The sequence below is a fragment of the Mesocricetus auratus genome, unplaced genomic scaffold, assembly GCF_017639785.1.
Source record: "Mesocricetus auratus isolate SY011 unplaced genomic scaffold, BCM_Maur_2.0 Super-Scaffold_100009, whole genome shotgun sequence".
Lineage (NCBI taxonomy): Eukaryota > Metazoa > Chordata > Mammalia > Rodentia > Cricetidae > Mesocricetus > Mesocricetus auratus.
The window spans coordinates 16,442,251-16,455,379 of record NW_024429193.1 but is presented as its reverse complement, the minus strand read 5'-3'; the positions used below and the strand labels follow the sequence as shown (position 1 = coordinate 16,455,379).

General features: G+C 40.0%; 1 protein-coding gene across 3 annotated transcripts in view; it reads right to left on the bottom strand.

Annotated features, from left to right (window-relative positions):
- Nucleotides 1-12,087, bottom strand: part of LOC101834044 (guanylate-binding protein 1) — a 43,626-nt gene extending 31,539 nt beyond the window's left edge. The window contains exons 1-8 of one of the 3 annotated variants that reach the window (XM_040751681.1): nucleotides 12,011-12,084; nucleotides 6,910-7,147; nucleotides 5,103-5,313; nucleotides 2,423-2,550; nucleotides 1,958-2,067; nucleotides 1,544-1,740; nucleotides 997-1,239; nucleotides 200-480 (exon numbers count right to left, since the gene is read on the bottom strand). In XM_040751681.1, the coding sequence (XP_040607615.1) occupies nucleotides 200-480; nucleotides 997-1,239; nucleotides 1,544-1,740; nucleotides 1,958-2,067; nucleotides 2,423-2,550; nucleotides 5,103-5,313; nucleotides 6,910-6,975 (1,236 nt within the window). In that variant the 5' untranslated portion in view covers nucleotides 6,976-7,147; nucleotides 12,011-12,084. Of the gene's footprint in view, nucleotides 1-199; nucleotides 481-996; nucleotides 1,240-1,543; nucleotides 1,741-1,957; nucleotides 2,068-2,422; nucleotides 2,551-5,102; nucleotides 5,314-6,909; nucleotides 7,148-12,010 lie in introns of all 3 variants that reach the window. The other 2 variants (XM_040751679.1, XM_021233934.2) reach the window with 2 other exon arrangements.
- Between the last annotated feature and the right edge of the window lie 1,042 nt (nucleotides 12,088-13,129).

Sequence of the window (13,129 nt, the reverse complement as noted above, 5' to 3'; positions counted from 1 at the left end):
CATAATAAGAAAGTTCTTTTTAATGATTATTAAAAAGAGGACAGTTACCATCGAGGGAAAAGTGATTCTCAAAGTAAATGCCTGGTATTTCCTCATAATATTTTGAATTTCAGTACCTGTTTAAACACGACATAAATTTCACCATCCACTTAAACATGGCATAAATTTCATTATCCACTTAAATATGGCATAAATTTACCAATAATTCCTTTTGAAATGAATGGTCTTCATCTTTAAAGGAGGTCCTGAGGAAGATTTCTATGGCCTCTCTCTCACAGGTCCTGTGAATTTCTAGCAATTCCTGGAGGGTCTCTGTAGGCAGCTTCACCCTCTGGCTCATCTGCTGGTTATAGTGGGCAATGGCCTTTTGCACTGCAGCAGAGTTCTCTATCTTTGCCATGGTCAGTACTGCATTCTCTATGCAGGGGAGATCCCCACTGCTGATGGCATTGATGTATGTGAGCACCAATTTCTCTAGTCCTACATACAGAAAAAATGTGATGACATTTATTTTAGAGTGAAGTAGTCTCCATATGTTGTAGTTCTGAGCATGTCCACGAATAATCAGTATACTCTTCTAGCAAATGCATGCCTCCAATTTAGCCAACCTCACTATTGTGCAACAGAACTTTAAGCTAAACAAAATGTTTTGCATCTGTGGCTCCTATTATCACTAGGCAATAGCTGTATATAGCAATTTTTCTGTCAAAATATGAACATGCACATTGAGTTTGTACTCTTTAAAATCAAATTACATTGAATCTAAATAGTGACATATGTGTCTTTGATTGACAAATTGTGCAATGCAAAATGTCAATGATATGGATTGAGTTGCTTTGCTTTAGCCTACATAAATTTTTCAAAGACAGTTCATTTTTTACCCCACAATTTAAGTATTAGTTTAGGATGTCTAGAATTTGAGAACTGTCAAAAATGAAGTTTGTGGGTATTATCACCAGAGTAAAGCTATCAAGCAGGACTGGGCAGAAGACTCACGAGCTCCGTTGACCTCAATGCCTCCTGGGAGAGATTTGGCCTTGGAAGAGCTGAAGATGAAGGAACAGAATTCTGCTGCCTGCTGCACAAAGTCGGAATCCAACTCATCATCATGCAATTCATCAAGCTCAGAAAGTTTTTTCCACTCAGTGGGTGGATAGAAGACAAAGCATTTCTTCTTGGGGAAGAACTTTCGAATACAGAGTCGGGGGAGGTTATACTTTTCAACTTCTTTGCTGGTACCTGGAGAAAGTCAAGAAATTACAGTCATACACCTAGTAGGTGTTAATGTATAACTTATGGCTGTTTCCTAATAAGTGTTTCTTCTCCTCCATGTTCTTGACAGTATGCATGTCCACACAACCTAAGAGAGAGCGTAAAACAATCTGCTCATGGTACAGGGTGGATATGTCTCCATCACCAGGGAACACTTTCACTGAAATTGACATATTGATACAGATACCAAAAACTACTTCTTAGAAATAATCTAGAAAAGTAAAATAGTGACTATTAACACCTGCAAAAAAGGAAAAAACAATACAGGTACCTTGCTTGAGTGTCAGGGAATTCTCCAGGTACTCATCTGCTGTGAGGTTTTGTCCATCAGCTTCAAGCTTTATGGTCACATCCCGCAGAGTCCACACAAAGTCAGGGAAGAAGCTCACAAACTTGGCTGAGTCCTCAACCCCATTGCTATGAGGTGAGGATGTTGTTCTGATCCGATCTGTCAGCTCTGTCACATATCTAAGAGGCTAAGGAAGAAGATGAACACACAGGTTCCAAATCCTCACATTAGTCTCATCCATTCCCACAATTTGAATGGCTCTTTCTCTGACCCAATTATCAAGTCAGTGATAGGTATCTGATATTGTCACTACTATGACCCACTATCACACACACGTGTGTGTGTGAGTGTGTGTATGTGTGTGTGTGTTTATGCTCTGTGCTACAGAAAGGATACTGCAGCTGGTCCATGGCCTGCTGGTTGATGGCTCCCATGCTGTTGTACACAAAGGTGCTGCTTAGAAGTATAGCCAGGGCAAAGATCCAGCAGTCATTCTGGTTGTCACCCTGGAAGTCAGAACACAAGAGTATGACCACCTAGAGTGCTTCTAGAAGAATTATAAAATCTATATAATATTTATGATCTATGCAAGACATCCAAATTCAAATACCAATTTCCAAAGAAAATGACAATTTTATGTGCACTTTTGTTTATTATGATTCTGATTAATGCTGCTAGCCTGTTGTTAGTCTCATGAACACTGTGTATTAACCACATTGCTCTTCTAGGATCCTTGAAATTTTTTTCTCAATTCTGTTAACTAAACTTAGACATATGGTAGGTAAATATAAATGAAATGACATTAAAAGCTATCTAATGTAAGAGATGAGGGTATGAATTGCAACATCCCTCAATTCTTACTTTTTCAATATCTCCCAGACCCTCTGTGTCAAGAAGAACAAGGGTATGGTTTTCCTTCTGGGGATGAGGCAGACACCACATCCAGATCCCTTTGGTATGAGACTGCACTGTGGAGCCCAGAGAGAAGCCTGCAAAGCACAGAAAAGGAAAGAGAGGAATATAGTTAGTGGCATGTATTTCAAGAAATGTATATAAAATTAGCATATGCTTCCTTCCACATAGGGGATATCTAGAGTCTGTCATTTCACTCAGGGCAGGGTCTAGGCACTCCCCTAAGAGTCCAGGCTGAGAGAGCATCCCTCTTTGTGTTATGGACACACAAAGTCTGTTTGTATGCCAGGGATAAACACTAATCCACTGCTCAAGGCCCCATAGGTTGCCCAGGCCTCCTCACTGACTCTCACATTCAGGGGGTCTGGATCAGTCCCATGCTGGCCTCCCAGCTGTCGGTCTGGGGTCTAAGAGCTCTCCCCTGTTCAGATCAGCTGTCTCTGCTGGTTTTGTCAGCCCATTCTTTGCCAATTTGCTCATCGCTCCTCTCTCTCTGTCACTGGGTTCCTTGGGTTCAGTTCAGTGTTTAACTGTGGGTGTTTGCCTCTGCTTCCATCAGTCACTGGATGAAGGCTCCAGGATGGTTATAGACATCAAGTTCATTATCAGGAATGGGCATTCGAGGTGGTCTCTCCACTATTGCTTAGCTTGCCAGTTGGTGTCATCTCTTTAGATCACTAGAGGACACACTGGTGCCTGATCTGTCTTCAAACCTATGATTCCTGGGTGGAGGGGAAGGAGAGGTAACTGGGCTTGAGATGTTAAACAAGCTATTTAAAATTAACATAATAAAAAAGAAAATGAAACAATTAGCATATGCTAGGCCAGGACAGCTAAATGAAACCAAAGTTTCAGCAGAAAAAAATAAGTACTTCCAGCCATTGAGCATGCAATAGGCACACATCCATCCGGTCTTGCACCAAGGTTGCAGAAGGAAGGTGCATTCGTGAGAATGCTGTGAACAAAGGTGAAGGTGAAGCATAAGCTGCAGGGGATGCTCCAGGATGCAGGCGATGCCAGGACCATGTGGCATCCACTGAGAAAAGCTACAGGTAATGGGTGTAGCCAGTCTGAGATGGAGGACATGGTTAGAGACAGAACTAAAAACCTGTTGGAACCTGTATGAAGCTTCCATCTACTTTGGCTGCTGGATGTGGAGCTTGGTTTGGCCTCTGCCTGGACTTTATTCTTATTTTGGTATAGTTTTGCAACCATCATGTTTATCTTTGGAATGGAGATTTTTACTCTACATTATGATGTATTAGAAGAGTGTAACTGGTATTTTGATTTTCCACAGGATCACAGCTAAAAATTTGCCATGAATCTCAGAAGAGACATTGGAATTATGTATGCTATTAGAACTTCATGACTATGAGGTCTTTGGAAATTGAGTCAAATGAGTTTTGCATTCTGAGATGGCTATAAGCCAATGATGCCCAAAGGTAGAATGTTCTGGCTAGTGTGCGAATCATCTCCCTAAGGTTCATTCGTTTTAATACTTGGTCCCAATAGGTAGTGTTAATTTTTGGAGATGTAAACCTTTGGAAGGTGTAGATTGACTGGCAGAAGTAGACTAGTAGAAGACCCTTGATGATAAACAGTGACTCTAACTTGGGTCTTATACTTCTTGTTGCCTAGGTGTGATGTGAACACTCCATAAGCTTCCATCGAAATGGATAGAACTACTATGTCAAGTCTTCCTTGCCGTAATAAACTAATAGCCCTTTAACTGTGAGTTAGAGTAAACCCTTCTTCCTAATGTGGCTTCACTTGGGTATTTGATCATAGCATGCAGAATATAAGCTTAAATAACAGCATGAACTCAAACAGATTGTTATACTAATATTCATGTTAGCATTTGTCACAGCAGCCAAAGGTTTCTGTGTATCAACAATAGATGACAATAGTTATACACATACAGTTATTGAACTCTAAAAAAAGAAGGCAAAATGCTATGTGTTCTAGCAATGAAAAGTCTTGCCACTATCATGCTATGTGAAAGAAACAACTTACAAAGAAACAAACCTAACGATTCCACTTATGTGATTTTCCCGCTGCTGTAAAGTTGAGGAACACAGATGTCAGATAATGCTAGGAAAGGGACTACAATAGATTTCATTTCTCTAGGGGGAAATGAGATAGTTCTAGAGCTAGACGGGCATGATGAATACACAAAAATTTACCCATGCCAAAAATGTATAGCTAACAATAATTTTAAATTTTATGTTAGACATTTTACAACAATACAAAAAATTTAAAGCAGATAATATAGGTTGCAACTTTTAAAGTATAGACACCAGTGGAAACTAGTTGTCATAGAGACATAATAACATGTTAAATTTTACTAATATATAAATTAGTAATTTGGATTATTGCTTTCATCTAGAAAAGGAATGATTTATGTTTCTAAAAGGAAAGCTAGGAGCCACTTGTGATGCTGCATGGGCAATAGCCCCAGCACTCTGGAAGCTAAGGAAGAGAATCATGAGTTCAAAGAAAGCTTGATTGGCAACAACTAAACAACCAGTGGAACTCTGGTGGAAATACTAAATTCTTCACATTTGTATCTGGAAGCTGATGATGTGGGAGGACAGAGGGGACTCAGAACAGCTTTGTTGGTGGCACTCACCTGTGTTCTTTCCAGCCAGTTTGTTCATCAGGTAGGATTTACCTGTGCGGTAGAGACCCACAATGGCCACCACCACCACAGGCTGTGTAATGGCTGACAGGATCTCCAGAGCTTTCTGATTAGGTCTCAGTTTCCCTTTTACATTCTCAATCAAGCACATGGGGCCTGGCATGTAAGTCTCTGAGGCCATTTTTTCAGGGTCGTCTCCTGTCTTCAAGTAGATTTAATTAGAATTAGTCTTTAGCACTCAAAAGGCAAAGAACTAAAATTTTCCAGTTTTGTTTCTATCAGTGAGAAAAGTGAGTGAAAACCTGTATTTTTAGGAAGTTTTAAAACTATTAAAAAGAATTTTATGTAAAATGTCAAAGCAATGGTTTAAAATTCTGCTGCTCTCTACTCAAATATTTCACTCAGTTTATCATTAAAATTTTTCCTTATCAAAAATTTTATGCTTAAAAACACTGTGAGATTCAATAACAACTGGGCAGGCACGATATACCCATTGGTGCAATACTGATATGCAGGCATGGAATAGTCAGTTTCTTGGTGATTAGATTTGAGGTTTGATCCATGAGAGGAAATTCATGCCTAGTATGGTAAATATGATCAAGGCTCATAGCTGTGAGGTCAAACACCCTTAGGCGAAACCTGCCATTGTTTTACTATAAATGGAAATGTTGACAAACTGCCTTCTACATTTTTGGGGGCTTATTCCCATAGATTACTATGCTCTCAACCTTGGACAGAGATGCTTTATTTTGAATAGTTAATATAGACATTCCTCACTGGACAAAGTGCTGAGAGTAAGTGACTTTGAGTACAGTTGATGACTGGAATTCTCAGCCCTAAATTGGAAAGCCAGATCACCCCTTCCCAAGACTCAAGGAACATCACAGGAAAGAGGGACAGAAAGAATGTTGGAGTCCTGAGATGAGGCTGTGAACCACTGTCTTCTGGACATGACACAGCCCTATACTCCTGAACTCACCACAGATGGGGAAGAGGATGTTGATGCCCCACCCACACCTAAGAAGCTATTGGCAGTCAATAGCTGGTGAGAAGAGGGAATGCTCTTGATTAGTATAGGCCTGTAAAGTTGCCCATGCTTCAGTAAACCAACCACACCCCTGCTTACGTGAACAAAGATAATTAAACTCAAAGAAACATCTCTAAAAGGTATGAGTCACTGAAGTTCAAGGTAAGGAGTTTAATGCGAAAATGAAACCATTTTATTTCAACTCTACTAAAAACTGTTTGCTTTATTAGAAAATAAAAACATGAATGTAAGGTTCTGTGCCTGTTTGAAAGCTCTTTTTCAACAGAATGCGTGTAAAATAAAGCCAAATGTTTGGATTGTCATCTCTTTTATGAATTACAACAGCATGGGTATTTTAAGGTTCAGTCAAGGCAGTAGGTATGAAATTAGGTAGCAAATGCTTAGTGGTGTTAATGTCATAATAGAAGCTCTCAAATCTTACCCACAGTATATTTTGCTGGTGGACAGAATTCTTATTTGTATCTTAATAGTTGGGCATGCTCTTACCAAGTACTGAGGTTTGTTTATTTTTTAATTAAGAGGTGCTAAATTGTTTCTTGTCCCTTCATCTTATAGGTTGAGATTTTACAGACAAGAAATCTTTATTTTACTGTTCTATGAATTATGGTGTGCTTCTAAGGCCTTTAAGCATTATTAATACTCACTCCTATCATTATTGAATGACACTATGCAGCACAGTTTTACATCAATTTGACACAAGCTAGAGTCATTTGAAAGAAGGAACCTCAATTGAGAAAAAAAATGTCCTACCAGGAATGTCAATGAGAAAGAATGTGGTGTATTTTCTTGATTGATTATTGCTGTGGGAGGGCCCATCTCACTGTGGGTGGTACCACACAGGGGTGGTAGTCCTGGTTGCTATAAGAAAACTGGCTGAGCAAGCCATGAGGAGCAAACCAATAAGCTTGACTTTTGTGTGAAATAGCTCCTCTCCTGGTGAAAGATTGTCACAGAAGTTCACAGAGGAAACTCTGATCCTGTGTCATACCTGAAAAATATTTGCAGAAGAAGGACCATCTCAATGTGATAGTTACCAAATTACCTTAAAAACAAGTGTTAGTGACAGGCAGGTCATCATCAGTGACACTGTTGTCTGCAGTTTTACCTGCTATTGTTTTTCATACACTACCGAGGTGAGTTAATATCTTGAAATATGAAGTATTTTAAAGCTAACAACTAACTAATGCAGATTTTTCCCCTGAAATTCTGAGTTGTTTCCAGACATACTATGAGTTTGTTGTCTTTAGCTTTGCTATGTGTTGAGTTTAAAAAGGGTTTTAGTCTCTCCATTGACACTACACTCAGGATGTAAGTGGTAGACAAAGCTTTCTTTAGGGAAAAAATAAAGATGAAGGTAGGAATAGAACTTGCTGGGATGGAGGGGTGAACGGGTAGTGGTAGAGAGAAGAGAGGGGAATATGATCAAAATATGTTACATACGAGAATGAAGAAATTGTAAAAGAATAAATAAAAACATTGAAAGAAAGCAAAACATAAGTTCTTAAGCAAAAAAAAAAAAAACCAACAGACATTGAATGGAAAACAAAGCAGGAATTAGAAAATTTATTTTTACCCCAACTATAAGTTTGGGGTAAAAGCAATAAGTTTGATTAATTTGTCCATTTACTTATACAAGGAATAATAATCTCTATAAATAGAAGCTTATAAATAGAAGCTTCCTCTTTTGATATATGCTCTTGGAATAATTCCCAGGACTTTTAAAATGTGTTTATTTATTCCTTCCACACATGTAACTGTGTTAATTTCCTGGGCATGATACTCAGTCCTCAGGACTACTAAAGAATTTAAGAAACTAGAAATCAACAAAGCAAATAATTCAGCCAAAAAGTTGGGTACATATCTAAACAGAAAATTCGTAGCATAGGAAGCTCAAATGGCTTTGAAAGACTAAAAGAAAGGCTCAGCATCTTAGCCATCAGGAAAATGAAAATTGAAACAACTCTGAGATTCCATCTACCTCCAGTCAAAATGGCTAAAATAAAAAAAAAAGTGACTGGAGAGGATATGGATCATGGGAAACACTCCTCCACTGCAAACTTGTGCAGACAATGCAGAAATCAATATGGTGGTTTCTCAGGAAATTGCCAATAAGCACACTTCAAGATCCAGCTATCCCACTTGTTAGCATATACCTACCCAAATGATGCTACATCCTACCACAAGGACACTTGTTCAACTGTGTTCACAGCAGGTTTATACATAATAGTCAGAAACTGGAAGCAACCTATATGTCCCTTAAACAAAGTATGCATAAAGAAAATGTTGTACATTTACACACTGGATTTTATTCATCTGCTTAAAAACATGACATCTGAAATTTGGAGGCAAATGAATGAAACTAGAAAAAAAATCATTCAGTAAGGTAACTCAGAACCAGAAAGACAAAGATGGTATGTAGTCACTTATAAGTGGATATTAGCTGTTAAGTCAATGATAATTACGCAATAATCCACAGACTCAGAATGATAAGTAACAAAGAGGGATCTAAGGGGTATACAAGGATCTCCCTGGGAAGGGCAATAGAAGAGATACTTTTGGGTGTGTACTGGAGACATGGGAGGAGGAACAGGAGAGATTATGTGGTAGAAGGGGAATGGAGGGAGATAAGACTGGAAATCGGGGATATTTCAGGGGCAATGTTGAAACATACTACAGTGAAAACTTCCTGGAACCTATAAGGGTAATTCTAGTAAAGACTCCTTGTAATGGGGGATACACAACCTGAAATGACCATCTTCATTAATCAGGCTTCTAGTGGAATTGGGCTATCAGCTCAACAACAAAGCCTTTGATATACAATTTATTCTACCTTCAAAATGTGCTTGGGATAATGGAGGCTCAGAACTTGTGGGAGCAAAGTGGAAGGCTACAAGATCAACTCAAGAAAATCAGTAGCCCTACTATATACAGACGATAAAAGGGCTGAGAAAGAAATCAGAGAAACATCACCCTTATCAATTGCCAAAAACAACATAAAATACATTGGGGTAATGCTAACCAAACAAGTGAAAGACCTGTATTGCAAGAACTTTGAGTCTTTAAAGAAAGAAATTAAAGAAGACCTCAGAAAATGGAAAGATCTCCCATGCTCTTGGATAGGTAGTAAAAATGGCAATCTTGACAAAAGCAATCTACAGATTCAATGCAATCCCCATTAAAATCACAGCACAATTCTTCCCAGACCTTGAAAGATCAATAACCAATTTTGCTGGAAAAACAAAAGATTCAGGATAGCAAAAATAACCCTGTTCAACAAGGCAACGTCTGGAGGCATCACCATCCCTGATTTCCAGCTCTATTATAGAGCTATAGTCCTGAAAACAGCTTGGTATTGGCACAAAAATAGATAGGTACACCAATGGAATTGAACTGAGAACCCTGATATTAACCTGAACATGTATGAACATCTGATCTTTGGAAAAGAAGCTAAAATTATACAATGGAAACAAGAAAGCATCTTCAACAAATGGTGCTGGCATAACTGGATGCTGGCACATAGAAGACTGCGGATCGATCCATGTCTATCACCATGCACAAAACTTAAATTGAAATGGATCAAAGACCTCAACATAAACCCAGCCACACTGAACCTCTTAGAAGAGAAAGTGGTTGGTACCCTTGAACGAATTAATACAGGAGACAGCTTCCTGAACATAACACGAGTAGCACAGACAGTAAGATCAACAATTAATAAATGGGACCTCCTGAAACTGAGAAGCTTCTGTAAGGCAAAGGACACAGTCAGCAAGAAAAAAAGCAACCCACAGAATGGGAAAAAATATTCATTAACCCCACATCTGACAGAGGGCTGATCCCCAAAATTTACAAAGAACCCAAGAAGCAAGTCTCCAAAACACCAAAGGACCTAATTAAAAAGTGGAGTACAGAACTAAATAGAGAATTCTCAATAGAGGAGTCTAAAATGGCTGAGAGGCACTTGAGAAAGTGCTCAACATCCTTAGCCATCCGGAAAATGCAAATCAAAACAACTCTGAGATACCATCTCACTCCTGTCAGAATGGCTGAAATCAAAAACACCAATGACAATTTATGCTGGAGAGGATGTGGTGAAAGGGGAACACTGCTGGTGGGAGTGCCAACTTGTACAGCCACTTTGGAAATCAGTATGGAGATTCCTCGGAAAAATGGGAATAAACCTACCACAAGACCCAGCAATTCCACTCTTAGGCATATATCCAAAAGATGTCCATTCATACAACAAGGATGTCTGCTCCACTATGTTCATAGCAGCATTATTTGTAATAGCCAGAACTTGGAAGTAACATAGATGCCCCTCAACTGAAGAGCGGTTAGAGAAAATGTGGTACATTACGCAATGGAGTATTACTCAGCAGAAAAAAACAATGGAATCCTGAGATTTGCAGGCAAATGGATGGCACTAGAAGAAACCATCCTGGGCAAGGTAACCCAGTCACAAAAAGAGAAACATGGCATGTACTCTCTCATATATGGATTTTAGACATAGATCTGGGGAGTGCCAGCCTACAATCCCATGGCCAGAGATTCTGGGAAACAGAACCTTCATTCAGTGGCTGATGGAAGCAGAGGCAGACTCCCAAGAGTAAGAACTGAGCTGAACTCAAGAAATACAGTGACAGAGAGGGAGGCCTGAAGATGGAAGGGATTAAGACTGTGCTGGTTTAACCCCCAGAAACAGCTGACCTGACAAGGGTTAGCTCTTGAATCCCTGACTGATGCCTGGGAATCCATCATGGGACTGATCAAGACCCCCTGAATGCGGGTGTCAGTGAGGAGGCCTAGTTAATCTATTGAGCCTTAGGTAGTATATCAGTATTAATTCCGGGTATACAAATGGACTTCGGACTCCCATTCAACAATGAGAGATGCACTCTCACCCTGGACACTTAGAGGAGGGTATAGGTCCTGCCCTGGATGAAATGACAGACTATGGACACCCCCATGGATGGCCTCACCCTCCCTGGTGAAATGAGGGGATATTGGGGGGGGGGGTTGGTGGGAGGGCAGGGGAGGAAGGGAGGGAAATGGAGAGGGACCTGGAATTGACATGTGAAGCAACCTTGTTTCTAATTTTAATTTAAATTTAAAAATAAATTTAACTGCAGAAACAATTGACAGAGTTAGGAGAAGGTATCAGGTAATGAAAACAGAGACACCATCCTTAGTCCTTTGAGGGACTCTTAAAGGAAGCCCTTTAGTAAAACACAGGTCTGCATCCTACAGTGTGTTCAATACAATTTTAAAGTACAAGAGCCAATGTTTTCTTTGGTCTACAGGAGCAGGAGACTAACAAACTTGGAACGTGGTGTCTGGAATGACCTGAATCTATGTTCCTGGGTCGTCATCACTCAAATTTGGTTCCAGAATAAACTGTTAGTCTCTTTAAATAGGAGCTGTGTTTTTACATTAGCAGTGTTTCCTCTCTTTCCCCTTCACCATGATGATGGCTTTTTACCAGTGGTAGTAGGACTAAGTTCCCTGCATCACTGATCCTAGTCATTTAACTGTGTATCTGTCAGTGGAGAAAATATGAGCACAGAGAAGGACAATCCTGATGCATCCCCCGCCCCATGTTAGCTGCATGTCTCAGGGTCTCTTACTCAAAGCAAGCCCAATAGTGGCATTTAGAGACAGGCTGCCCTGATAATAGCACACAGGATCCATCTGTTGCCATGCTCCAGCCCACACCCAGGAGCAGCCATTCCTAGTTACAGCAGTTTTTAAAGAAATTAATTAACCCTCATCAATATCTTCTCACCCCTGCCCAGTGTATGACCCCAGAGCTCTTCAGAGCTGGAGAGAACACTGAAAAGAGAAGTAAGTCTCCTACCGGCTTTTGATTGCAGTGTTGGTGGAAAGTCTCCTTCCCTTGTGATATTTCCTCTTAGAATGCTGTGAGGCTCTCTGGATTTCCTCAAGTGATAGCATATTGGAAATCCCAGCAACCTTCACAGTGGATCAAAGGGCTGTGAAACTGAAACCACCCAGCCCAGGCAGTGAATCAACAGTCACATAAAGGGCTTTCAATGACGAATCCCCAAATATTTAGCTTCAAGAGAACTTCGAACCATATTCTGTTTAAAACGCACTTCCATAAGACTTGGAATATATATGCTTTTCATGTAAGGTGCCATTTGGAACAGCACTATCATGAGGCAGCCTATTGTTTTTAACTCTAATCTCCAGAACTAGACTTACTCAGTGGACTGGGTGTGCTGTTAGAGACATGATGATGGAGGGAAACAGAGTGTCTTCCAGCCTCCTCAACACCCCCACCTGGTAGTTATGCTCACTGCAGTCAGGTTGAGGCCTCTCATTGCTCCATAAGGAACTTGCTAACTTGCTATTAGGGAAGCAACAATTGCAGAATCAGGGCAGGGTACTTGTTGATTTCTTAGGATCCAACCCAGGGAACCTCCTGAACATTTCTGGGGAAATGAGGATAGCAGACTCCCACAGAGTGTCAATATGATACCTGTTATAGCACTGTGAGGGGTACAGAGTGAAGATGTGGATGTGAATGGCTGAGGTAGACCTTCCCTCAAGTTTAAAGGTATATAATAAGTGTTTTGCCCGTAAAGGTGCCTATGCCACTTAACAACCCAAAATAAACACTCACACTTGTGTGTGGCAAACCTTTTCAGGGTCAAACAATCCTTTTCCAGGGGTCACATATGAGATATCCTGCATATCAGCTATTTTCATTACAATTCACGACACTGCTAAAATTACAGTTATGAAGTAGCACCAAAATAATTTTATGGTTGGGATCACTACGACATGAGGAACTGTATTAAAGGGCCACAGCATTAGGAAGGTTTAGAACCACGGTTCTAGATAACTGCATGCCAGCAAATCCTGAAAATGGGCAAATTCCTAAGACATAACTGATGCTCCACCCTGAGTTAAAAGTTTTCTTCCCTCTCTTCTTTCCTAATGATAACTATGA